A 27539-nucleotide genomic window follows, 5' to 3' on the forward strand; every position below is an offset into this window, starting at 1 on the left:
AATTGAGTTTATCCCTTGCTGAATTTTCAATCCTGCACTCGGGTAATTACAGAATGCATGAGCCAATTCATTCATGCTACATGAATATTTCAATCGTTTTCTAGGCTGGCAAATCAGCTTATGCATTTCGCGTATAGGGAGGCCTGAAAATATTCAGCGTATAGCCATTTAAATATCAAGAAACAAAATTCACGCAATAAACTCAAATTCTCATTATCAGCTAATTCCACACAACTCACTCCGCATCGTGAAACCCGGGAACATACTGTTTTGTTTGCTCGGCTGTTTCGTGCGATGACCACACGGAGGAACCACCGTGCTCATCTTCCACTGACTTTGCAACGAAACAACAAATAGTAAAATACGTTTTCCTGTACACCTTTGTTTTCCTGCAAATCCCAATTGTGTGAAGCGATGCGCTTCGGTTAAATATTGCTTTCCTTAAAACCCTAAGTGAAGCATCATCGCAATGGTGTTTAGTGTTGTGGCTTTTCCGTTCGGGAAAATCGTGTGCGCATTCGAGCTTGCCTAGATTGGTCTCAAATGTTTGTTAAAGTTGCCATCCCGATTGCCCAGCGGAAAAAAATCACCTAAGGTGCACCCTCCGAACCTCCACCCGGAGATTGTAGTAATGGTAGAAAGACTGCGAATCTCGATACTCGCCCTTTCGACAGAACGGAACCAGCAAACGGTATCGCAACTATGCAGCAAACTTCCGAGTTTCGCCAAAGGGAATGGCTGCTACTCTAAACTCTTCCACTGTCATCACATCTACTGATGCAGGCAGGGTGGGTCATTTGTGTGATAATCTTAATTGCCCAAATAGCTAATCTTTCTGCTCGCTGTTACAGGTGTCTTTCTGTTGTCTGACCGCGTGCATGTGCGTTTAGTGGAAATACACACATTGCCCATGCGAATGGTCCTAAGGCGGGCCTAACAGCAACAAAACACAACAAACCACATTCGCTATCGTCAAAACGGAGACGAACCAGGACATGGGTTGCATCAATTCAAAGAAGGACATAAAGGACGTACATTCGAACATTTTCCACGTGATAAACATCGACAACGATGGGACGGAACTGTGGAGCGGTAAGTTGGAAGTGACTCGTGTCGAGCTAACGCTCTACCGAAAGGGCAAGGAGCCAACCAAGTGGCCGTTGAAATGTCTACGACGCTATGGCTACAACGTGGACCAGTTCAGCTTCGAAGCCGGTCGCCGCTGTACTACCGGTGAAGGCATTTACGCCTTTCGCTGTCGTCGTGCCGAGGCCCTGTTTTACACCGTGCAGGCGTACATCCAAGGGCGCATCTATAGCGACGAAAATACCAACCCGAACGATCCGTACCCGATACCGGTCGCTTCGAACGGGCCGTCTGTTGCGGCTAGAAGCGTTTCGCAGAACAACACCGCTACACGAAGCAGCAGCAGTGGCGGAGGACAGGGCCAGCAGATGCAGTGTACGTTCGTGATGAACCGGACCGGTATGGCGACCAGCCAGTCCCTTAGTCCCAATGGAACGATACATTCAAACTCGAACCAAAGTCGCAGCACGGATACTCTGCCTATGGAGGGCAACTATCTCGAGCCGACACCCAACCGGTCGAATGCCTCGGGCACAGCACAGCCGCACACTATTACGACACGCTTCCAGCAGGGACTACGGTTAAGTTCGGTTAGCAGCGGACCGATCAGTCCCGACATAACATCACCCGGTTCTCCCAACAGTATGACCAACATACTGGAAGTCACGACGCTAAATCCGCTGCCGACGTCCCACACGAGCGGAAGCGTTCATCAGGGCGTGAGTAACGTGTATCAGGAGTTCCCCATGAAAGACTCGACGATGGCTTCCCTTCACCATCAGCATCATCAGCTGTTGCTGCATCAGCACCACGTGCATCATCCAATAACCGCCCCAATTGTAGCACCGCTAGTTGGAGGTGTGGTTCGAACATCGATGGACGTACCGCCACAGGAACCGGCTCCGGGTGCATCGGTGCTACTGAACTCCTCTATCGCATCGGATATGACAACGACTCCTGCAGGTCCCGCCGAAGCGCTCCTCTGCGGTGGTGGAGAATACGACCAACAGCAGCCGCCTTCCACACCGGACGCCATCGATCCGGCACGATTGTATATGAATGTAAATATCACCGGTTCGGATGTCGGCACCGGTGCCGGGTGTGGTAAAGCGAAGAAACCGGCCGCTTTCAGTAGCAAAAGTAATTCTAGTCTTATTTCGATTTCAAACATCAACAACAACAACAACAACAATAACAATGGCCATAATAACACCGGTTCTTTCGACGAGTGCCAATATCAAAATGTACGCACACCAACATCCATGACCGCGATCGTCGGTGGTGTGGGGATGCCATTGCTGCCCCAAAGCAACATCGTGCCCGGCAACATGTTCGCCCAGTTCCAGCGTCTCAACAGTGCCGGAGGCGGGCCGGGTAATCAGTTTTCGATGGATCCAAACCGATTCTATGAAAATCTTGAACTGGCCGAACTGAAGGCCGTTTCGATGCGTGGCGGCCGTTGCTCAAAGCCAGATATTTTCAGCAACGTCGACCTGCCGCTAGACCACTCGGAACCATGCACACCGACGGCGACTGCAGCGAGCCAGCGCAAGGTAAATTACATCGTACTTGATCTCGATCAGTCAAACTCATCGCACAGCATTAGCGGAGCGGCTGGCGCTGGCACCAATGGGACAGGCGTCCTCTCACCGACAGGAACAGTTCCCGGCAGTGGGTTGAACAATGGAAACACGATTGCTGGCAGTGTGCCGAACGGAACCAATACCTTCAACAATAACAATAACAACAACAACAATACTACGATAAACCTTAACAGTGTGGTGGTGGCCCCGGGTGGATTGTGCAACTCAGCCAGCGGTGCTGCAATAGGCCCGATCGGTGTAGCGGCTGGCACAGATCGGACGGTCGTCAGTGTAAGCTGCACCACCGGGCTCTGTGGCGGCGGAGCGGCAAACCCGGTCGCTGGTGGCAATATTACACCCACCAGCGTGAGTCTACTGCCACCGGAAAGTCCGAAAAAAGCTTCGCTCGGATATGCGACGATCGATTTCAATAAAACGGTAGCGCTAAGCAACTCCACCACGCCTTCGTCCGAGCTCGACAGTGAAGGATCGCGCAAGACACGGCACAACTCGACGGTAACACCACTAGCAAGGCAGAGCAATTCCGTAAGCGATTAAACGTAGGCCAAGCTGCCGTTCCGAGGTTACGAGTTTACTCGATTTTATACTAATGGTGAGTAGACGTTGGTTAAAGATCCGGTAGACGAAAACGTTTAAATTTCCCCCTCCTAGACAACAACAACGAATACTGTCCGTTTTGTTCTCTACAAGTACGTTGTACGCACGATTGATATTATTCTAAACTTCCCGCGTCGATATCGCTGGAATGGACGTTGGGTTAACGTTTGCATTAACAAAATAGACTAACTTTGAAAAACTATGACAGACAGCACAGTGGATTCAACAACGCTTGAATTCTTTATTAAAATCAAACACAATTGCTTGATGGGCACTTTGAAATTTGGACAGCGAACAATACTTTATCGTAGACACTGATTGATTGGATGAAATTCTCGGGAAGAGGTTTGCAATTAAACTACTATTCCCAGTGAGGTCAGTTGGGAGCATCTTGCCATGGTCGCTGGATTCGTGTTGTGATGATAAAACTACCAGACATAAAGTCTTGGTTTTTCCTCGCATTTTTCTGCCGCATTAGCCGCATAAGACACTATAGGGGGACCGGATTCTATTCTCCCCAGTTCGATGTTTTCGTATTACTCTAAAGGTAAGAAAAGATGTTAGAAATGCCTCACTGTTTCTAAATATTTTTGCCAAGCGTTAGAACTTATAGTACTAACAAATCCTCTATTCCAGTCGCTCCCCTGTTTTGACTAGAGCTGCCGCCAAATCAGCTCCAATAACGCTGTAATGCTTTGTCTGTACATAAACCCAATGATACAAAAGAAAAAGATCGATTGTTCGGCTGATCGTGTCAGGACCACAGGACCATCGCAGGGATTTTTTTTTAAGTCAGTCTATTTTTTTAATGCAAACGTTATTCGATAACAATCCTATATTTGCAGCTAAGCACAAACAGACCTAAGACAATAGAAGCGAGAAACTTGTTCGAAGCTTCGAATCCTTTTTCGAAGCGTATTTATGAGTTATATTTTTGAATGTTTTTAATTTTAGATTTTTTACGATTAATGAGATATGCGTTTCTCACTTTCTATACTATGAAAGACTTTTTTAAATTACTTTAGTGTATCTTTACATCACAAACGATCGATGGCAGTAATAGAGGCATAAGTTGGTGCAGAAACATTTGTTTCTAATGGTTCTTTTACATTACTAGACTCACTTACGTTTTGAAGAAAATGAGTTTTAACGATACGTAAAGCGGTCGAAACAATACATAATACATCACACAGCAAAGAGCATAAAAGCTCAACAGCATATTCATTATCGACCGTATCGGCGACACTGGTTCAAAGATGCATCAAATATGGTTTACTGGCAAAATATGGTCATTTTGCCTCCGTATTACTATTACAACCTGTTGCCACCACATAGCATAGCATGGAAAAACGTGGAAAGATAATCGTAAGAAAAGCTTTACTGTTGTAAAAATAGCAAATGAGAAACAATTGAACTATGGCCCAAAAGCGAACCAAATTCAGCAACAACTATTCGATTCGTCGTCGGTCAGCGTGATATAAAAAGAGGATATTGTTCGATGCCGGTTTACGGAAATTTGTACAATATTTTTAGTTGTAGAGTACGCAATGCGCTTACCGATGATGTTGCAAGCTGCAAAAAGCGCTCCGACAACAGGACAAGACATATTTTGTTTGTAACAGACTTCTACCATCATGTTATTTATAGAGTTCGCTGAAAACGAAGAGGCAACAAAGAAACCAATTAACCAAAGCGAAAATGTACACAATCTACCAAAACATTAAAACGTAGTTGCAGAAGAATGGAAGGCATATAGTGTTAAAGACCACGAGTGCACAAAGCTCGGGGAGTGCACAAAGCCGAAAGCGAGTTTAAACTGTAGTTCTATAAATGTTGAATGATTTCGTTGAACAGACAGTCTTTTTAAGAAGACATTATAGGCGCCATGCATTACAACCCAAACATTACAATTTTCTAAGTGAGAACTCAACATACACGAGCCCGAAACATGTTGCTGCGAAATTTTAAACGCACCATACAGCATGATATAGCGTGCGTTCATGATTCTGATAGGGATTATGATAACATTTCTGAAATGATAGTGCAAGAGCCTGTTCTCCTCCTCTAGCCAGACTGTAGCACACGATCGAGTTGAGACCTTATACTGTATGCCAAAGCCTTTTTTGAACTTGGTCCGTGCAACGTGCAGGTGATCTTATTTTGATAAGTGGGTTATCATGTAAATCTGAACGTATAGACAAAATGTTGTGTTAAACTAATAAACCCCAATTATTAGACGAATGATAGCGTGGTGCGGTGTGTTGCGAAAGGAACCAACGCCTCTAAGTAAGTGTGACAAACAACCAAATCGTGTGATTCGTTAAGTTTGTTCATTTTAGATTTGCGCTGAGACACTAAAGGATTAAGAGAAGTACTAAGCTAAAACACTAGTGTGTGCGTGTGAGTGTTGGGTGTGAGCGCATTTTTCTAGTTTAACATTATGTCAATATAGAAAATGGGGATAAATGGCCTGGCCAGTAGTAGCATCACCAACATGATAATGCGTTTAGAATAAAACAGGTGAACAGGTAAAGTTTCGTACGGCGAAGTAAGACACGCGTTGCGCCCAAATGGCCAAATATAATTTAAAACAAAAATGCCAAAAAGATGCGTTTGTTATATTATGTAAAGTGTACAATGCCTGGCCTGCGCAAACCACCCATGGAATAACATCCAATAAAAAAAATTATAGTTTACTATAAATGTACTGTATTGCAACAGGCACTTCACTAATAGACGAGTCCGAAACCGATGTACAGTCTCGCATTCTGGAAGTATCTACTGATTGTCAGATTTTAACGAGAATCGCTTCCATTTTCAATAAAGCAGCCTATTAGATACGGGGTCTCACAAATTTTAGGTACGAAATGGCTTCAATGACTTTTGTTAAATCAAACAATTTATTAATTAGTTTTAAAACGGATTCTTTGCAACTTCCTCTGGCTTCATAGACTGCAGACTTGATTTGTGTTTGTTGCAAGGACCAGATGTTAGGGAACAAAAAAAACGTTTGCTGTTTATTAGTTCATGAATATCGTTCCCGAAACTTTTCCACACACAGGCGGCTCTGACGTTGCTGTCAAACTTCGATCCATTCTGTCAAAACGTCCGCGCATGTAGCAACCGCGTGGTGTATCGCTTCAGTCAGTCTCATTGACGGAGTTGGAAGAAAGTGCGCTGCGTGTGTGACTGCGAACTGGGTGCTGCGATGTGTGAGTGAATGCGTTCTTGTTGACTTTGTCACGGAATTGGAAAACGTAAGAATTTTATTGGCAAATTATCATTCCCTAAATGCATTAAGAGTACAGCGGAAGTGTTGCGGGCGTGTGTGATAAGCAAAACCCCAGCTTAAAGTACGAGGGGATCGCCACCCCGAGGTAACGCAATGTGACACTGGGTGGTCTGAGGGATTACCGCACAATGGAAGCAGGGTAAAGGAGAAGAAAAAGTGTGACCCTGCTACCTTCTGGCGTTATTTCTAGTTCATTGTATCTTGCCGTCGAACGTGGCTAGCAAACGAAATAGTTGTGTGAAATGTTGTAAACCAGCAAGATGTTGGATTTTCACTGTTTCGGAAGCCTCCCGTCTTCCAATGCTCTGCGGATCCGATCCGATAAGGTGTGCTTGGAGTGTGGTTATGAGTGTGTGTGAGTTTGCTTGTGTGTGTGTGTGTGCGTGCTGTGTGAATGCGAGAGTCGTCCTGGATAATGGTAGAAAATGTCCATCGTACTTAGTTTAACAAACCCCCAGTGGTGGTTCCATCCGAAAATCTCCATTGTAGAAGCGCCTCTATAGGTGTGTGGATGACGAGGAATAGTGTGATGGAAATTTCCATCCACATCACCCCACGCGCTCGTGTATCCCAAAAGCTGCAAACCAGCGCGTCGGTGGTGGAGAAAATACACGTTTTTTTCGGTTGCGTCGCAATTGCGTCCTCCATTGGAGTGGAGCTGTGATGATTCCATTTTTACGATTTTTTGCATGTACGACGTACATTTTGTGAACGTTGGCCTCTTGTTAGCGGATAGTTTTCGAAGCAGCACAACGATTCTTCCATGTGGGAAAATTATTGCTCGGTTAGTCCAATGCATGCGTAAGTGTGTGTGTGTGTGTGTGCGAGCGCGAGAGAATATCAATGTGTCTCTGTGTAAGTGCGTGTTTTTTGTGGAAAGATGGTTCAGAATCGTGTAAATGGCAGAAATTTGGCGGAACTGTCAGTGGAAAGAAATGCGGTTCCCGCCGTCTCTTTCACTCGTGTCCCGCCTAGACGATGGGTGCTGTGAATATTGTAGGTTAGGTTTATCGCAATTGAACATCGGCAAAATCGACACCGTTGAAACCGTTAACTGCAACGGGTGTGGAAGGTGGAATTGAGGTGAAATCATTGGATGCTATCTTTTTTTGTTCATTCTTGCGATTGATTCTTGTTATTGTTTTTGGGGATCTGATGTAAATTAGAAATGCCCGTTTATTTGAGAGATTTTTATTAGAGAATAGAGGAACCTGGGGGAATGATATGACGGATGTGCTGAGGAATGGAGCACAGATTTTCGAATGCTTGCGATCGTCTTTACCGCAGTAACTTCAGTGGAGTTTAGACTTCAGTCAACCAAAATCAATTCCACGCTTACTAAGAACTCGAGATCACCAGAAGATGGCTGTCACAAGTTGTGTGCAGAAACAGTACGCACCACTGTCCATGGAAAGTCTTTCGTCGCGCATCCACAGATCGCCATCTGAAAACAGTGTTCTTGTTCGCGGGATCATGAACCTACAGTTTAGTGTGGTAGGAAGTGTTTATAATGTTTGTGTATGTGTGGGTGCCTTTTTTTTGTGAAAATTGTTCCTCTTTTCGTCCATGAGGTAAAGCAGGGCGATGAAAAACGGCCGCTAGTCGCCAGACGAAGAGATGGAAAAACTACCGCTAAAGCAGGAAAGGTAGCAAGTAAAAGAGCTGGGAAGCAGCGTATTAGTGAAGAAAGAAGAGACAAGAGAATGATTATAGTTGGTCTGTTAAAAGCGCCGCTATGTGTACTGCAGCTGTTGGTAATGTGTGTGTGTGTGTGAAAAAGGGAAATGAGAATATATATGTGTGTGTGTGTGTTAAAAAGAAGGCATAAGAGTCGCCGCCGTTGGAGTGTTCCTCCACACTGCTGCTGGTGGTGTCTGCTTTTCTTTGCCGAAGAACGAAACGATGGCCGGGAATGTTGTAAAATGATATTGTGGATGCGTTCGAATGGATCGTATTTACAACGGCGATGATAGATTTGTTCGTTTTCTTCCATGAATTTATAATCGATCGTATATGATACGAACAGCTAAAATACAAGCATTTCATTTCTTCACCGCGTTCCATTTCCAAAAGCGCCAAATTTTGCAATATTCTCGTGTTTGAGCGTTGGCTGATCAACGCGAAAACCGTATGGCCCAAAGTGTACATAAATACGTGTGTGTGTGATGTGATGGTGAGTCGTATGCTGCTATGTGCTGGTATGTTTCGACCAGGGTCTGGCATTGCTGAGGCGCGCAATTTTAGCGCTTATGCTGGTGCTCTCGCACATCCGCGCGTGTGTGTGTGTATATGTGACGTATGCGTGCCCTTCTAGACTAGCGGCAGGAATTCGTTCACAAATACTCCTCCGAATTTTACTCCATTTGGAGCTTCTTTCTCGGTAAAAGTTTTTTTTTTTTGTTGTGGATGCTATCCGAGGTTCGTGCATCATTCTCCGTGAAGGGCAAGGATGGTCCGCAATTCGGTGGAAAATATTGAGCGGCGGAAGAGTTGTTTTTCAACTCACCAAACTACTTCGATTCCATCGCATCTTCCATGCATCCAAGAACCGTGATGGCTGGCTTGTGTGTATTGATCGTCAGTTTCTGGTGCCTTCTGCATCCTTGCATTGCTTCGTCTGGGATGCTTTGAAAGGAGCTTCAAAACTCTCATTAAGATCATTCTTGTATCACGAACAGAGAGGGATCATTTCTTCTTAGCCCCATATAGTACCTTCTCACCCCATACAGATTATAGCAAACAATACACATTTGGGTGCATATAAAACTACATTTGCTTCAATTATTTTGCTACTATGCTCCCGGTCGGTTGATAGTTTAGTTTGGTACCCGGTAATGATTCATCTTCAATTCAAGTTCCAATTACAGTGCAGTTTTTGACGACCCGAAAAACTTGTTTCGATCCATTTTCTATGATATGCCTAGCAGAGATGCAAACTATGCAAATGAATTAACTTGTTAGAAGTTGATATATGATTTTATACCATTTTTCAAAAAGTTCCATGCATTACCCATTGTCGCGGTGGATGCTAATGACGCCGCAAGGGAAAAAAGTTAAGCTGTTCGTTCGTGCATCTCCAGCATGATGTCCAGCGTGTAATGCTGTCCGTGCGTTTTGACCCCAGTTTACACCCTCGCGTCAAAGAGTTGTATTAAGCTTGAACTGGAGATGAAACACACTTTGCGATGGATTATCACAATACATTTTAAAGATGTTTTTTTTTTACTGCATTTACGATAACGATAACGTGTGTACGATTCGTCCTGAATACAACTGTTAACAAAATATAACATAATGTTGATACGATATTATAGGTATGACCACGGAGGAGCAGTGGTGGGCACAATGGCAGATGAAGCAACAACCCCAGTTCGCTTGTTGATCCCATCGATATAAAGTTACGTTGGAAACTTTGTAGATGTACGGTCCGCAAGAAGATGGATTACGCCAACAATTTGCATTTAACAACCTATCTAAAATAACTTAATTGGAAACGGTTAATTCTGGCCTAGCCGTTCGACAGTTAAATAACAAAGACTACGCTTACGCAAACAGTGCAAAACATAATGATGCGTATGCGTCCCTCTTGTTGTTAGCTTACATATATTTTTGTTCTGCACAGAAGCTCAACTGAGCCTGAGAACTGAGAGGATTGTTTACATCCCCTTCCATTTATGCTTTGTTTCGCTTCTGTGTTCATGTTGCAATGCGTTACTGTTGTAAAGGGCAGTCAAAACAATTAGAACAAATGCGATCTTGCAAAACATTGTTCTATTACCTGAACTTTGTGTTGCTTGATTTACGTATATATCTATATATATTAAACAAACACATATTTTGTATAGTTATAACTTTTATAAACCATAAGTGACATATGAACATTGAAAAAATGGGGGAAAAATTGTGGGCATTACCAAAAGTCATATAGCTATTTCGTAGTTCGTTTTTTCGGACCTAAAGTCAATGTGATCGTCAACGTCACTGAACACTGAGGAGTCGGTATACTTAGGAAAAAAGCCAAACGTAGGTCAAATAGAGACGTTTATTATTCCCAGGAGACACAGCGCGTGCAATGAAGAAATGGCATTTAGAAACCACTAAAGCCTCATATGTTGAGCAGTTTTTCGCTGAAGAACTTCGTGTTGGGCACTAATTTGTTACAACCTCTAGGGGTGCGTGTTCTGAACCTTTGGTTCAAAATTAGTTACATATTTATTTATCTTTTCCTCAACTATGATTGAAGCCCCCCTCCCCTCCAAACATCGTGCGCATTGAGCACTGCATCATTTCCGTTGTATTCTTGTTGTATGCATATGTCATTGACAAAACTGTCCCCCTTCATGCAAGATGATATCTTAAAGTGTTTTTTTTTGTATTGTTTTCATTTTAGGATTGTTGAATGTGAATGCGTTATTGAGTTAACCGAGAAAACAACAGGCAACCGACTGAAAGGAGAAGCTCCGAACGACGACAACGACGTAAAGTAGTACCGACGACAATACCTTTACCGGAACGTCACGAGCGTGTCATTATCCGGCGGAGCGAACTGTGTGCGAGGTGTTACCAACATCATCCCCCCTCTGCCCAAACAGAAGAAGAGCGATTGCACCTCCGACACAAGCAAACGACTCTGTTATTTCCTTGCCAAAGGTGTGCGTTTGTAAAATAGTCGAATATTCTTCGTGTCCTTAAATCCCTAACGCCTCCAAAATCTATCCTATCTCCTTTCGGAGGCTACTGTATCTCGGCAACCGGCGTGAACGAGTGAGTTGAGTGTGCGCGCATCTGCAGCACCCATAAATGAATGTGCGCGCGCGTGTGTGAAGTATGCAAGTTGTTGCTGTGTAGCTATATATCTTTGGTATGTTTGAGCGAGATTGTACGAATGTTTGCTTAAGAAAACACGGTGCGAACGAGAAGGAAGAACGATTATACGAAACTCTGCGAATCTCAGGTGACCGCGTGGTGGCATCGTCAGGAAAATTCTTCTTACCACCTGTGCGTGTGTCTGTTGGCGTGTGAGATAGACATCCCAACGATCTTCGGACTTAAAGTACATCAATTGAGAAGGACATCATTCCGCTTGGAGAGAGTACCACTATCTTCAAACACCACCACCGCCCGGCGATCTTCAAACGAGAGAACACAAGACTGACGACCGAACATCCTTCTATCGTATACTCGGTTGGTAACCATGCCAATACCATTCTTACCAGTCTAGTAGCCCAGCGCAAGGATAACAAACACACATACACACACAAAGCAGTTACAGTGAGTTTTTAGACGCATACCTTGGCATTTTATATTGTCCTTTGTACGTGTACATTTTTTTCCTTTCTTTTCAAACAATCTGTTTGATTTTAGATTGAAATTACAAAAGATTTTCGAATGACTGTCAAGACGTTAAAGTGATGATAGCCTTTTAAGGATGCTTGCATAAGGAAAACAAAATTGATGCAAAACTGCAAATTTTAGTACAAAGGTGGATTGCTACATTTGTTGCTAATTGACGCTCGTAAGGATGCTTGACTATAATTATTCAACCGCTTACTTTTGTTTTTTCGTTGCATGTGACTATGCTTCGAATGTGGGGGTTGTTGGTCCGTAATATATGATTGTGTGTGAGTTACAAAATAATAATCCTGCTCTATCTCTGTCAGATAGAGATTCCTCAATTCCGTGCATCCTTTCAACCGACCATTCAACAAACAAACAACTGCTACCAGCACCACCACCACCACCACTACCACCGTCATCGGAACCAATAGATTGATCGTCTCTCCTGCTCTGGGGGTGAATGCGGAAGGATGAATGCGTAACCAAGGACGACGGCAAGCAAATCAACAATCTCGACTGGTGTGAGAATGTGTGAGTGTGAGCAAGTGAGCATCGGATGTAGATGAGAAGAAGACCAGAGGTAGAATGGAATGTGTGTATTTGTGTTATAAGCGAGTGTTCTTTTAAAGAACCATTCTTTGAATGAGACATGATGATGATTCAATAACTTATCTACGACCACTAATCGATTGCCGTTTACTTGATATCTTTTTTTCTATTCTTGCATGCTCCTCGACAATGCCAATGGGCTCACACATACACTGGACTATCATGGGGACAGGTTTGTGAGGGACCAGTAGCAGGCAAGCGAGTGCGAGAGAACGTGTGCGTGCGTGCAAGGATAGTGTGAATGAGTATTTAAAGTGCATTTTGTAAAAAAAAACTGCTGCTACTTGAAGATCCTGTCCACAGGACCGGCTGTTTAAGTGGAGAAGAACGTGTGAAAATCAGCTAAGCACACCCATCCAAACGATTAGTAGATAAAAGCCACCAAGTGGTGTTGTATGTGTGGAGCAAAGTTTGTGCAGTGCCGTGTGAAAGCGATTTGGATGTGTTGCTGTGGACGGAGTGTTTAAAGAAGGATCATTGTGTGGAGCACAACATTGTAAAGACATCAGGCAATATCAGCAAAAGTCGATCGATTGTAAAGCGGTTATAGCAACGATGGCTCTTCCGATGATACGCCTCGAGGAGGCGAACCAGCTGTTGGACTTTTCGAAAAAGCTAGACATTGACCTGCTGGACAACATCGTCTCGTGCTTGTACAACAGCACCGGCGAGCAGCTGCGCCTGGCTCAGACCGTTTTGACGACACTGAAGGAACATCCGGATGCGTGGACGCGCGTCGACAGCATACTGGAGTTTTCGCAGAACCAGCAGACGAAGTTCTACGCGCTGCAGATTCTGGAAGAAGTGATCAAGACGCGTTGGAAAATTCTGCCGCGCAACCAGTGCGAAGGCATCAAGAAGTACGTGGTCGGGCTAATCATCAAAACGTCACAGGACCCAGCAATGATGGAAGCGAACAAGGTGTACCTGAACAAGCTGAACATCATCCTGGTGCAGATACTGAAGCGCGAGTGGCCAAACAACTGGGAAACGTTCATCAGCGACATTGTCGGTGCGTCGAAAACGAACGAAACACTTTGCCAGAACAATATGATCATCTTGAAGCTGTTAAGCGAGGAGGTGTTCGACTTCTGCTCCGGCCAGATCACGCAGACGAAGGCAAAGCACCTGAAAGACACGATGTGTTCGGAGTTTGCCCAAGTCTTCACGCTGTGCCAGTTTGTGCTGGAGAACTCGCTGAACGCACCGCTGATCTCAGCGACGCTGCAGACGCTGCTAAAGTTTCTCAACTGGATACCGCTCGGGTACATTTTCGAGACGAAGCTGATCGACATGCTGGTGTGTCGCTTTCTGACGATACCGATGTTCCGCAACATCACGATCATGTGCCTGTCGGAGATAGCGGGCCTACAGCTGGCGAGCTACGATCACGTGTTCATTGCCTTATTCAAGCAGACGATGGAACAGTTCGATTCGATGATTCCACCCAACACGAACATGAACCAAATCTACATGAATGGGTCGGACGACGAGCAGTGCTTCGTGCAGAACCTGGCCATGTTCCTGTGCACATTCCTACGAGTACATGCGACGCTGGTCGAGAAGCGCGACACGATGGACGTGGTCCTGAAGGCGCTCGACTATCTGGTGATGATCTCCGAGGTTGAGGATGTGGAAATTTTTAAAATCTGTCTAGAGTACTGGAACAGTTTGACCGGCGAGCTGTACAAGGAAGCACACACCTCGAGCCAGCGGCGCACGTTCTACCACAAGATCTTGTCGAAGGTGCGCTATATCATGATTTCGCGCATGGCTAAGCCGGAAGAGGTGTTGGTGGTCGAGAACGAGAATGGCGAAGTGGTGCGCGAGTTCATGAAGGACACAAATAGTATTAACCTGTACAAGAATATGCGCGAAACACTGGTCTACCTGACGCATCTTGACTATGCGGACACGGAGCGCATCATGACGGACAAGCTGAACAACCAGGTGAACGGCAGCGAATTCTCGTGGAAGAATCTAAACACGCTCTGCTGGGCGATAGGCTCCATTTCGGGCGCATTCTTCGAGGACGATGAGAAGCGCTTCCTGGTGACCGTCATCAAGGAGTTGCTTGGGCTTTGCGAGCACAAGAAAGGTGCGTATCGACTGGTTGAGACTATTTATGTTGGTACGATGATTGAGTAATTATTGCTCTGTGTGCTCACTTTACTTTCTGCGTGTTTTAGGTAAGGATAACAAGGCTATCATTGCGTCAAACATCATGTACGTGGTCGGACAGTACCCACGCTTTCTGCGGGCTCACTGGAAGTTCCTCAAAACGGTCGTAAACAAGCTGTTCGAGTTCATGCACGAAACGCACGACGGTGTACAGGATATGGCCTGTGATACTTTCATCAAGATAGCGCTCAAATGCCGCCGGCACTTTGTCCAGCTACAACCAAACGAATCCTGTACCTTTATCGAGGAAATCCTGGCCACCATGAGCAGCATCATCTGCGATTTACAACCTCAGCAGGTCAGTTGGGGAAACGCACGCAGTTGCATGGTGGTGGTGGCGGTGTATCCTTACTCATCCATCACGCTAATGTACATTTTATTTTCCACAGGTTCATACATTCTATGAAGCGGTCGGGTACATGATCTCTGCTCAGGCCGATCAGGTGCAGCAAGATATTCTGATCGAAAAGTATATGATGCTGCCAAATCAGGTAATGCGCGCAATTTGATTGAGTGTTTCGCCGCTCGGTCTAACTAATGTTCTCCATTTTGTTTGCTCTGCAGGTTTGGGACGATATCATCTCACAAGCGACCAAGAACGTTGACATCCTGAAAGATATGGGCGCAGTGAAGCAACTCGGCAGCATACTTAAAACGAACGTACGCGCCTGCAAAGCTCTGGGGCACTCGTACGTGTCGCAGCTTGGCCGCATCTATCTCGATATGCTGAACGTGTACAAGATCATGTCGGAAAACATTACGCAGGCAATTTCGCTGAACGGTCTGTCCATCAACAATCAGCCCCTGATCAAGGCAATGCACGTTGTAAAGAAGGAAACGTTGACGCTCATCTCCGAGTGGGTATGGAAGTCGAACGATGCAAAGATGGTGATGGAGAACTTCATTCCACCGCTGTTGGAAGCAGTGCTGTTCGATTATCAGGTAAGGGGTGGCTTTCTTTTTTTCATCTGCCATTTATTGGTTCCGATTTTACGTGTAACATAGCGCTCTACCATCTTGTATGACATCGTTTTGAACGACAGATAATACCTTCACCTAGGGATAACGACCTTCTAGGTCATGGCATGTTGGCCATGCAATGGTTTACTAGACTTATTGATTACACGTTGTTGAATATTCAGTCTTCACTGGGATTCGATACTTGAGCCCTTCCATGGGAAAATCAGCGCCGCCATCGATAAACGATTCAAAGAGAAGTTTTATTTTGTTGATCTTCACGAAATTATGAATTAGGAAGGCATTACAAAGTAAAGTTGGGCCTTAAAATGTAGTGTAAAGGCAACATAATTAATAATTATTTAAAGAAAAATTTAAAATCAGGATCCAATAGAAATTTGTTTAATGAATAAGATATACTTTGCGTCACAGTCTCACGTTCATTTTTTCATCGTTGTTTTCCGCTTCTCTTTTTAGCGTACCAAGGTTCCGAATGCTCGAGAACCGCTGGTCCTGAGCACAATGGCATCGATAGTAAACCGGCTGCAGGCTGTCATCACGCCGGAGATACCGAAAATCTTTGACGCGCTGTTTGACTGCACGCTCGACATGATCAACAAAAACTTTGAAGACTACCCACAGCACCGAACCAACTTCTACGAACTGTTGCAAGCGGTCAATATGTTCTGCTTCAAAGCGTTCCTCAGCATTCCGCCCGAACAGTTCAAGCTGGTGTTTGATTCCATCGTATGGGCGTTCAAGCACACGATGCGAAATGTGGCCGATACCGGGTTGAACATACTGATGCAGGTATGCTTTGCGTGGAGTTAAAGAATGCGTATCAGCTTATGATTATGCAAAAATCTTCCCCTCCCTTCTTCCCTTCAGATGCTTCAAAATCTCGAACAGCACCCGCAGGCAGCACAAAGCTTCTACCAGACTTACTACACCGACATACTGATGCAGATCTTCTCCGTCGTAACGGACACGTCACACACGGCCAGTTTGCAGAATCATGCCACCATCTTGGCGTACATGTTCTCGCTGGTGGAGGCTGGCCGTATCACGGTCAAGCTCGGTCCGTCGGACGACAACGTGCTGAACATCCAGGAGTATGTGGCGATGCTGCTCAAGTCCGCCTTCAGTCATCTGACGGGAAATCAGATCAAGATTTTCGTCACCGGCCTGTTTAACCTGGATCAGGATGTGCACGCATTTAAGGAGCATTTACGAGATTTCCTTATTCAAATTAAGGTCAGTTGGACGAATTTTGTTCCCTGCCTGTTTCGAAATTCCTGAGAGTATCAACATCGTCATCGTTTTATATCGTTTTTTGTTTTCTTTTTTCTACTGCAGGAAGTGACCGGAGAGGACGATTCGGACTTGTACCTGGAAGAGCGGGAGAACGAGCTAAAAAAGATACAGGAAGAAAAGCGACGCATGCTGATGACGGTCCCAGGCATGATGAATCCGCACGAAATGCCGGAGGATATGCAGGACGAGTAGGATGCAAGCGATCGGTTTGCGAGGAACCACCACCATCCACCTTTTCCTACCTTTATTCCACAACCACAACCCTGCTTTAGTACTTCGCCAAACTCTCAACGGATCATTTCAACAACAACAGTACTGTTGCATTAAGCAACATATCCCCGCGTAACAGCTTAACAACCTCTTTCCTTTTGGAGGAAATTCGCGAATCGTGCACGAACGTGCGAAAACGATAAACGAGAGCAGTGACAAAGTAGGTCGTTCATGGGAAAGCCAATCTTCCTAAAAAGGACACGCCCAACACGCAAGACACGACGGCTTACTGCGATGAAAGGAGGAAAAGTGGGAAAAGAGCGTGTGTGTGTGTGGTTGGTTGTATGTGCGCGCGTAGTATTTAAGACGTTTTTTTTTCCTTTTTTTGTGCATTCTATTGGAAGTAGTAGAGCGGTTTGGAGTGGGTTTATGTTTTGAGCACCACACATTTACCGGAATGATCATATTTTGACATTCTACCGTCACAGAGCGTAACACGTTTGCGCGCTCGTGTATGTGTGTGTGTGTGTGGGTGGGTGCGCTAATGTTTGTAAAGTGCGCATTAATTGATGATTGCATGAATGGGTAAACAGCAGGCAGGCATGTAAAAAAAGCATTCGCATCTCCTTCTGTTGGAATACACGGTAGTACTAATACATCTTGGACATCGGCGAAGAAATGTTTGTCAGCGACTACTAGAGCGCATGTTAGAGGTGGCTTCATTTGGGTGTGGAAAATGCTATGATAAACCGAATCGAATGCTGTTAGTTTGGCGGATGAAGAGCATTCGATTATTTTTTTTTCACTTTTTTTTTTGTACGAACCGATATTCCGCATTTGCTTTGATCATTGTTAAAGAAAAAGAAATCCTGCATCGAACACAAGTCTTGCTTTCTCTCTCGCTCCCTCCCTCTCTCTCTGTCGTATCCACTAGCAACTAATTTGTCTTTGTTTGAGTTTTACATTTTGAATTGTCTGCAATACGAATGAAAACTAAATGAGCGCGCGTGAAGATTTATTTTCCTCTGTGTTAGCACACAAACATGGCGTGTGAGGACAATAATTATGAAGCACCTTCCGGTTGAACTTACTTGCTTGCGGGCATACGATTTGCTATTGAACGTTCGATTAATTCTTATCGAAATTAAATGTCCCTTACCATATGCTAACGCGTAGCCATGCATGCGTAAAACAAACGGTGCGATTGTTTTGTAAATAAAAGTTGGTAGAAGAATGCTAACAAACTACCGTTTTTTTTGGCAACTACGTACGCGAAAGATTGGCTTTTCCAGGCTGACTCTGGAGCTTTGTGTTTTTCTTTCCTTTCCTATATATAAGCATATCTACGAGGAGTCGGCCTGTTTTTTGCATTTTACCATGTGCACCTAACCCAGACGCATTGTAAGGATCCTTACACAATTTCACGTGTTCCCCCGATGGAGTAATGACTTTAGGCAAACTTGTGTTTTTTTTCTAATTTATTGTCTTGGCCACTGAGAAGAACTTATTGGAAAAGAGAATATTACAAACAACAGCAGCTAATACGAAAAGGCACCCACCGCACCATTATACCACCAACACCACCACCACCAGTAAACATGATGTAAATTATCTTGCTTTTCTTCTCCTTCTCACTGTCAATTGCACGGTGTAGAGTGCAGAAGGGTGGTGGACATTTGCATTTCTGGAAGTGGTGTAATAAAACACCTTTCAGCCCATAAAACAAACCGTGTCACATGGCGCAAGCAATGTGTGATTTTGATGCTGATAAACGATCTAAGCAATCTACGACTTACTGTGTTGTTCTCAGCAAACAAATTACTCACGTCTCACAATAATGAGCAGTGAGAGAGCCTGTGGTGTGTGTGCAGGGTCGCATCTCGAACCGCGCATTGTTTGGAACACAGTAGACAGTGAAATTCCGTTCATGATTAATCCTTTCTCGGTTTCGGGCGGTCTTTTGCGGATCGATTTCGGATCGAATGTGCAAATGTGCGACAGTTTTTGTTGAGGTACAGAAAATGGGAAGCAGCTCGCAGACGATGACGACGCGGTACTACTAGTAGTTGTAGAAAACATCTCCCTTTCGTAGATTGTAAGATGGTTAGTGTGTAGAGAGTGAGTACCGGCGGGACGACGACGACACACAAAAATTACAAAGTTTCGTTGCGTGTGCGTGCGTGAAAAGGGAAGAGGGATCAACGAGCGAAAATATGTATGTGTGCGCGAGCAAAAGTGTGTGCGTGTGTGTGTGTGCGTTGTCTTATTAGAAGACGGAAGGATAGTGTGTGTTTTTTTGTTCGTTTTTAGTAACTATTAAGCGGAGTTGCGTGAACGTGTGTGCGTGTGTTTTCTCTCACCATCTTCTCTCCAATAGCTGCAGTAGGATGATCGATGCGCGCTGATTCCCCAGCCCCCCAAACAGAAGGATACAAGAAGAAGTAAATTGCGGCGTAACGCAAGAAAACAAAAAAAAAACAAAACAGGCAAACAAAGCATTTAGGCAAAAGCAAAAACTAAACGCAGCAGGCGGGCGGGCAGAGAATGAACATAAAAACACAAACAAATAAATGACGCAGGTTTGTTGCAGCATAGAAACCAACACAAAATAATGCGTGAACGAATGTGTGTGTGTGTGTGCGTGCGCGCGTGCAGAGGGCAAAGAGAGGCGGACGGAGAAACAGTGGAAAAGAAACAAAAACAAAGAACAAAAAATAGAGAGCAACAGTAAAAAAAAGCAGCAGCAAAATAAAACAACAGAAATACGACGAAAACGAAACGATACAGCGTGTGTTCTTTTTTTTCCACAGAACGATCTGCACGTTTTTATGTTTTTATGGTCGTAAAATTCTTTAGAGGTCTTAAATGATGGTCTTCGCCAATGTATTTTTTTGGGGACCGACAGCCAGACAACTTTCGTTGCTGCAACTTGCTCGAACGCGTCTGCACAGTGCGCCGGCAACGTGCTGCGTCGCGATGAACAGAACGGAAAGAAGAACAGAAACTGGCTTGGCGCTTTAAACTTGGCATGTACAACGCTCACATCTACTTTTTACGGTCTTTGACTGATTTTACTAAATCGATAAGTTATGAATTTATTCAAAGTTTACAAACTTCCATTTCGATTCCATTTTGTATTGTGCTGTAACGCCGTGCTTTACATGCTTCAACGTGCATGCGCAGCTGGCTGGCAGTGCAAAATAATAAGCGCAGTGAATAAACTGAGCCCTTCATGAAAACGATCCTCTTCTTCCACGTTTAGCTAAGCCGATCAGAATCAAAAACGTTATAGTAGAAGATGGCGATGACCACACTGTGATGTGAAACGTTGGGCATTCGGCCTCCAACATTTGGTGTTGTAGACGAAGCAGGCTACTACAAAAATTTGGTACCAAAGTTGGTTTAATAATAATCTTCTAGCCTACATTGATTTCAGTTTTCTTCATTTTTTTTTTTGGTTTGAAAAATGATCTCCCATTCTGGACGCCAAAGTATACCTACCACCCCATGAACACTGTCAATTATGCAAAAAAGGTATTTTGTTGCGTATTTAAAAAAAAACTCAGCTCTTGGTTTTTTCGTTTTTCGGCAATCGCCGCAAAAACATTTTATTGTGTTTCATAAGCCATTTCATTCCACGCCACCTATCGTACGTAAGGGATGGTGGGTGGTTAGTTAAATACATCTATATAAGTTTCGGCACATGTAAACAAGCATGTTTTCTTATATATATGTGTGTTTGTGTGTGTGTGTGTATGTTTATAAAGTGTAAATATCGTACGTTCTCTACTGTATCCAATATTGTCATATTGCTAGTCGCAATAACTCTTCTCAGCTCATCCCAACTCAACTACGCCAGTTACTGCGTTGCGTAAATAGATATAATACTTTCTCTCATTTGCATCTTCTTCCCACTGCTCGTTCATCGCGCCCAACACCGGATACAAATTCTCACACAGGGAATGGTGTGAGGACGGGGCGTCGTGCTCTAACAGCAATAATCTTCCCTCTCCATCGTTCTCCACCAGTGGGTTATGAAAAGAATTGACAATGAATTCGGTCGCTGCGCTGTAAGCGTTTCAATGCTTCTAACACTAACAGGGTGTGGATAAATTCTGGCCGTAATCCTACCCTGCACCAAACTAACATCTACGTTGTGAAGGAAGCAGTTGGGGGACATCTTATCTTCAGTATTCGAAATGGTTACACCAGTTCCCCGCACGCTTAATGGCGATGCTGCAGCAACAGGTCGAGTGCCTTCGGGATGTCTCCGTTCAGCGATTCCAGCAGCTGGGTCAGCCAACCGTTGTGGTTGCTAAATCCCATTGTCATCATCGTGTGGATGGCGTGGTTAACGTGCGGGCGACGGCTGTAGACAGTAGAATCCTTTTGGGCGGAACTCAATTTGCGAGCACCCTTGCCCGAAGGACCAGCGGCCGAGGACGAACTGGCAGCAGACGACGACGACGACGACGCCGCCGAGTACGAGTCCTTCAGCGCAACAAATTGAGCCCAGTTCCGAACCGTCCCGTTGCTCGGTGAACATTTTACGAACCTTTTTCGGTTCCTTCGGTTTCGATTCCTCCGCCGACTTGTCCTTCTTCTTTTCCTTGTCCAGTTGGGCCGGTGTCTTCTGGTCGGTAATAAACGAAAGGTCTTGTCCGATCAGCTTCACAATAGCGTCCAGCGGAACGCTAGCGGCAGCAGGCTTGTCTTCATCATGGTCGTTCGGAATGTCGATCAGGGTCCAGCTTTTTTCTGCCACTTTCGGTGGCTTGGATGGTGCGGAAGAGTTTTCCTTACCCTCGCCCTCCTCCACTTCCAGCAAATCTTGATCGTCATCCGTCAGCAAGGAAGCGGATGAACTGTGCTGCGAATCTTCTTCATCATCTGGCTCGTTCTCTACTGCCACCGCTTCCGGTTTATCCGGATTCCCGATGGAATCCGATTCCAGCAATGAACCGCCGGATGTAGGATTCTTCGGCTCTTCTTTTTCCTCTGAATTCGATTTCTCAGTGGCTGCGTTTTCCTTGGGCGTTTGGGCAGTATTAGACGAGTCAGCAACCGCCTCCGTTGCCACCTGCTGCGGCGGCTCCTCCTTTGTTGGGATGTCATTTTCCGGTTTCTTATCGAGCGGCTTATTATCCTGCTCTTCTTGCTTCTCCGACGTCGGCTGCGATGGAGCTGCTTCAGCGACAGTTGTTGATGTTGCTGGCGGAACCGGAGCACTGGCGTTGTCGCCGCGTGTTTTTGGCGAACCTCCGGGAGGTGTTGATGGTGCGCCCGCAGGCTTATGGCGTATTTCGAAGCTTAATCCGAGTGGATCCAACAGCTTCGACACATTTTCGCTCGCAACCATCAGCTTCTCTTGCGAAGGCCAGGCCAGATTGACGAACGGCAAAAATGGAATCGGCGTTACGGAGCGTGGAGCAGTCGCTGGAGCAGTAGTTGTTGATGCCGGTTTCGGTGGCTTCATTGTCGCTTTCGCGTGTCGCAGCATTTGTACCAACTCTTGTGGCGTCGGTTCCGTAGGTGAAGTGGGTTTGCCGCTGGTGGCCTTCATGTTCGCCTGGAGGACCTTATTGGCTACGGCAGCGGCCCTTGCTGCGGCTGCTGTAGCAGTGGCAGCAGCAACGTTGGCTACGGTTACATGATCCGAAGTACTCCACGGGACCGGGTTTCCTTTGGGATCCAAAGCTTCAGTCGAATTCAGATACATGACCATCATGTCCCGGTAGCGCTGAGTCATTTCCGAAACCGTAGGCTGCGATGAAGGATTCTCTTTCGTCTCCTTCGCGCTGCGTTCGCCGGTTGTTTCGGCAGCGACAACATTTTGCTTACGGTCTGGTCCACCGCTCATTTTACAGCTCCGAAGAGGCTTCGATAACTCGACGTAACCACGACGCTCCTCGCTGGTAGTTTAGATGAAAGAAATACACAAAAAGAAGTTTCATAAATGAAATATTCAATTGTTTTCCATTTAAATGAAATGCTAAATTTCATTCGCATGATTCACATGGAGCATATCGAGTTCCAACTGAACCAACTCCCAGTCAGTATGCTGGAGCTGCAGGTTTAATTAAATTATGACCAGAAATTGCAAGTCAAGACATCTTGAAAAAAAATCTTTATCTTCTGTATACAATTAACCGTCGGTGAAAAATAGTAAAAGTTTGGTGACGAATCTAAGGTGGAAAGAAGAGGAAGCTTTTGAGTCCCGCGGACAGCACAAAACGACACTTTGGACGTTGAGGTCTGTTTTACTACAGGGGCCCTGACGACCGAGCTCTTGCTGTTAAACTCGGCACTGTTGATGACTCATTTCGTGGTTGTTTCAATGTTAAAAGAAAATGTGTATTTATGCATTATACGTTCCATTAACTCGAATAGCTACTGCGTCTCCAGGATGTTGTCATTTGAGAAAATAGTATGCAATGCATTGAACGGCTGCAGAATATTTTTAATAACTTCTATTCTACCTATTAGTCTATCTCACTTAGCTCAACTTAGCTATTTATTGTTGTTTTAAAATGCTTATCGCAATGTGTTGATCAGCGTCAGATGAGTCATCGCTTGTCACACCAAATGACGCGCAGTATTAGAAGTACAATGAAAAATGTATAAGCTAACAGCGCTATCGAACAGCGCATTAACGGCAACAACGGAACAGTTTCAACTAACTACAATCATTCGATTCGATTGCATTGTATTATTGTTATAGGGAGGCATTTGATTTTTTGTTTTCAATTCCTTTCAACTCTACAGGATTGACCAACCGAACACAGCGAGCGAAATAATAAATGCAACTATTAGTGAGTTCCCTTCACCGAAAGCCAAAGGGTGCAATTAAAGTAAAGGGCAAACTGTTTAAATTAAATGCAAGCACATATGTGCAAGATTTACAGCTCAAAATTTCAGACATAAAACATGCATGGCCATAAAATATCCCGCAGAAAAAAAAAACATGTGCACTCTGAGAATGGTTACGCCTAATTGGCAATTTTATGGTAACCGTAGCAACGCTGATAATAATGCCTGTCGTAAAAATTTTCCCATTCCCCATCCATACTAACCTGTGCTTGCTGCGATGTCCGCTTCGTGAGCGTTTCATACCATTCGCGTCGGAGATGCCCTTGCTGCCCGGGCCGCCACTAACCTCTGGATCCGGGACTGCAGCTTCCTTCTCCGCGTTGCTTGCGATGCGAGTCGAGTACAAACGCAGCTTGTCGAACATCCGGGAGATCAGTGAGTGCGAGTGCAACATCATGGCCGGTTTCGGGACGCGCAGCATCAGATGGTCCTTATGGCGAAACTTTGCTTCGCAGCTCATGCAGAGGTCGTAATCGTGGCAGGACAGGCATTTATAGCGGTGGCCCACGATTTCCTCGTCGCACACATCACAAATGATGTGCTGGTGCAAGGGACGGGACGTGTCAACAACACCAGTTGCATCGTTCTGCACCGGCGCATCATCGTCGGCCTCAGCCTGCACAACGACGTTCTCATCCTGGTTGCCCGGTTCTGCTGCCAGCGTCGTCTTTTTCTCCACGACGTAAAGGCGAGCCTTGGCATTGGCCATCGCCTGCAGAAAGCTGCGATAGTCTTCGTCCGTCGTAATACGGATCTCGTCCCCATCGTCATCTAGAGAGCGAGAAATGAAACATGCCGGGAGAAGGTAATAAAAAAGGGCCATAAATTAGTGCAATAAACGTTCGTTTCCCCGGCCAAACAGCGCGTACATAAAATTATTTTCCAGAATCTGCCTCGGGCCGGTTTCGCATACATATTCCAACAAATGGAGCCTGACCTTCGCGGGTGTTCAATAAAAGTGCACATGTGTGCGTAGAGTGCATTTTCCCGAACAAAGCGGCATCCATTTTGGTGAATGCTTCCAGCGAAGATGTTTTGCTAACGACGCCATATTGCGTCGCAGCTAAACAACCCCCGCCTTGGGGACCGCCTTGCAGGAAAATTCTTGTACAAGCATGATGCCCCCACACTGCACAAGCAATTGCTTGCTTCTACTAAAAATAGTTTACCATTCCCAGACAGAAAACCAAAGCTCTATCCACTTACCGATCCAGAAGTAACGGAATTCGTTCACATTTTTCTGCAAATCTTGGAAACGGCTTTTGCAAAACGCTTCCAACTCCTTCACATCGCGACAGATTCGCTCCCCAAACAGGAGATAGTTTGCATCACTATTGATGGTTATTTTTAGGGAAACTAAATCACACATCGCGTTGCCTTCTTTTGTCCGTGAATTGGGATGGAAAAGTTTGAAGAATGATAGGCTCTCTTGTTCTTGATCCTTGCAAACTAAATGTTTAAAATAATAGGAAGGTTTGCTCTGCCACTTCACTTCACTTCACTTCACTTCACTAGTAAAAACTCACAAAACAAGCTTTTTACGACCGAAAACCGGATTGCCCTTCGTGTTGCTTCTACGCTCCTGCTTTAAAAAGTCACTTCACTTGGTATCGAGATAACGCTCGAATGATGAAAAGCTGCTCGCTGCTAGGATAGACTGACGGTATTCCACTTGCCGAAGCGATGGTTTTATAGCAACATTACACTTGATGTTTCACCAAAAATTGCATCAGCAAGTTATTGGACAGAAGAAAAAAAAAACACTAACTTGCAAGCGCGATGAGAGAGCACAAATACAATGCTTCCAGATGCCTCTAGAGACGGACCAAGAATGACGAAGTGTTGTTGTTTGTTATTGCTCCTGCTGATGCGCTGACTATGGGCTTTACTTTTTGCTGGTCAAATTTCGTATTTCGTACGACGTTTGCCCAATTGTGTGTTGCAAAAAATAAACCATAGAAAAACTTTCTTGCAAAGTAACGCTTCGGGTGTTTAGGTTATATTTTAAAATGACCGTTATTGCTCAGTCGCTAACTCCGCGGCTTTTATCCTCGTTCTAGCTTAGTGCGCTCATTGTGTATAAATAAAATTGTTTATGTTGAATTTTGCTATGATTTATAACAGAGCAGTTAGATTTTTGTAATGTTGTTTAAAAATATTAAACGGTCGGAAGCTGTTGGCGATACAAATCCTAACGGCCTGTTGGAATGGAAGCTTCATTTGGCTTGAAATCGTCGAAAACAGTTCTTCGTGATGAAAAATAATTCGATAATGAAGGCAAAATGTTAATATCTTCAACTTATTTTTTTGTTTTCAAAACAAAAACTCCATTCCAGTTTGGGCTCCACTGTCTTACGATTCAATCAAGTGTCGATTATCTCCCATAAGATGCAAATGCTCATCTAGTGCCGGTTGATTTTAATACAACCCCCGTCGTGTGCACTTTTCCTACCAGCTCCAAACGGTGCGCCGGAGTCATTCGACATTAAGCCTTAGCTCTTCCATCGTTTGGTGCACATATAACTTTGCTTTGCTGTACACTGTCACTTAGTCATAGTTTGTAGGATAGAGGCTGTTTCCCAGCAAAGCCAAAACGATCCCATTCCGCTGCAGTGAACGCGACGGGACAGAGAGGTGTAGTACCGTTGGCGAATCGTTTGTTCCTTGCAAACGAGACAACCTGTTCGATGTCCTGCAGATAGCTGAGCCGTTTCAGCTCATATGCTTGGGGAGGTGTAAGCCAAATACGTTCGCTATTGTGCGCTTCGAGCAGGTTGCTTGGAGTATCCCACTTAAAAAGAGGCTAAAAACGCGTAATCAGTATAATACTATTATCGCTTTCAGTGACATGCGCTACATTTACTTACAAAATATTGTTGAACCTGAAGTACTCGCTGCATTCAGGTACCACGGTCGATAGAGCGTCCAATGCGATGAGTTAAAATGCCGTCTCGAAACGCTTCTTATGCAAAATGGTTGGAGTTATCCAGGTGGACCATTCGTACAGGTTGCACACATCGGGTACGATCTTAATCCGTGCACACTTACTTACTTACTTACTTACTTACTTACTTACTTACTTACTTACTTACTTACTTACTTACTTACTTACTTACTTACTTACTTACTTACTTACTTACTTACTTATCAGGCGCTACAACCGCTTTGCGGTCTTGGCCTGCTGCAACAATCCTCGATACTGCTCACGGTTTAGCGCCGTCGTCTGCCAATCCGATATCCCGGTCGTTCTGGCGGACGCATCAACGCCATCACTCCATCTCAATTTGAGCCTACCACGCCTCCTCTGTCCGTTTGGACGGCCTAAAAGTACTTTAAGGGCTGGGTCGTCCGGTGTCATTCTCATCACGTGACCAGCCCACCGGAGCCTAGCGAGTCTAATTCGCTGCACGATAGTGAGATCATCGTACAGCTCGTAGAGCTCGTCATTGTTGCGGCTCCTCCATTGTCCTTCCACATACACG

At 44.9% G+C, this 27539-nt stretch overlaps 4 protein-coding genes across 25 annotated transcripts; 2 read left to right on the forward strand and 2 right to left on the reverse strand.

Moving 5' to 3' along the window:
* Positions 1-306: 306 nt before the first annotated feature.
* On the forward strand, positions 307-5528 carry LOC118509050 (putative uncharacterized protein DDB_G0277255). The gene is made up of 2 exons (XM_036049136.1): positions 307-788; positions 852-5528. The coding sequence occupies exon 2, from the start codon at positions 996-998 to the stop codon at positions 3225-3227; it is 2232 nt and encodes a 743-aa protein (XP_035905029.1). The 5' UTR covers positions 307-788; positions 852-995; the 3' UTR covers positions 3228-5528.
* Positions 5529-6404: 876 nt separating this feature from the next.
* Positions 6405-19864, forward strand: LOC118509051 (exportin-1). Of its 22 annotated transcripts, XM_036049147.1 has the most exons (12): positions 6405-6544; positions 10970-11229; positions 11313-11440; positions 11534-11850; positions 12240-12447; positions 12698-14623; positions 14715-15004; positions 15096-15197; positions 15271-15648; positions 16141-16473; positions 16552-16917; positions 17020-19864. In XM_036049147.1, the coding sequence occupies exons 6-12, from the start codon at positions 13081-13083 to the stop codon at positions 17167-17169; spliced, it is 3162 nt and encodes a 1053-aa protein (XP_035905040.1). In that variant the 5' UTR covers positions 6405-6544; positions 10970-11229; positions 11313-11440; positions 11534-11850; positions 12240-12447; positions 12698-13080; the 3' UTR covers positions 17170-19864. The 22 variants fall into 22 exon arrangements, with proteins under 22 accessions (XP_035905040.1, XP_035905038.1, XP_035905030.1 ...); XM_036049145.1 differs by adding an exon at positions 11944-12094 and having other exon boundaries at positions 10970-11850; positions 12240-12496; XM_036049137.1 differs by adding an exon at positions 11944-12094 and having other exon boundaries at positions 10970-11850.
* An 892-nt stretch (positions 19865-20756) lies between these two features.
* LOC118509053 (protein ref(2)P) lies at positions 20757-25906 on the reverse strand. The gene is made up of 3 exons (XM_036049163.1): positions 25264-25906; positions 24261-24828; positions 20757-23099 (listed from the first exon to the last, which is right to left on the reverse strand). Exons 1-3 carry the CDS (start codon positions 25424-25426, stop codon positions 21539-21541), a joined length of 2292 nt encoding a protein of 763 aa, XP_035905056.1. The 5' UTR covers positions 25427-25906; the 3' UTR covers positions 20757-21538.
* A 319-nt stretch (positions 25907-26225) lies between these two features.
* On the reverse strand, positions 26226-27145 carry LOC118509056 (nucleoside diphosphate-linked moiety X motif 19-like). The gene is made up of 2 exons (XM_036049168.1): positions 26925-27145; positions 26226-26848 (listed from the first exon to the last, which is right to left on the reverse strand). Exons 1-2 carry the CDS (start codon positions 26955-26957, stop codon positions 26609-26611), a joined length of 273 nt encoding a protein of 90 aa, XP_035905061.1. The 5' UTR covers positions 26958-27145; the 3' UTR covers positions 26226-26608.
* Positions 27146-27539: the final 394 nt, after the last annotated feature.

The sequence above is a fragment of the Anopheles stephensi genome, chromosome 3 (genome assembly GCF_013141755.1).
Source record: "Anopheles stephensi strain Indian chromosome 3, UCI_ANSTEP_V1.0, whole genome shotgun sequence".
NCBI lineage: Eukaryota > Metazoa > Arthropoda > Insecta > Diptera > Culicidae > Anopheles > Anopheles stephensi.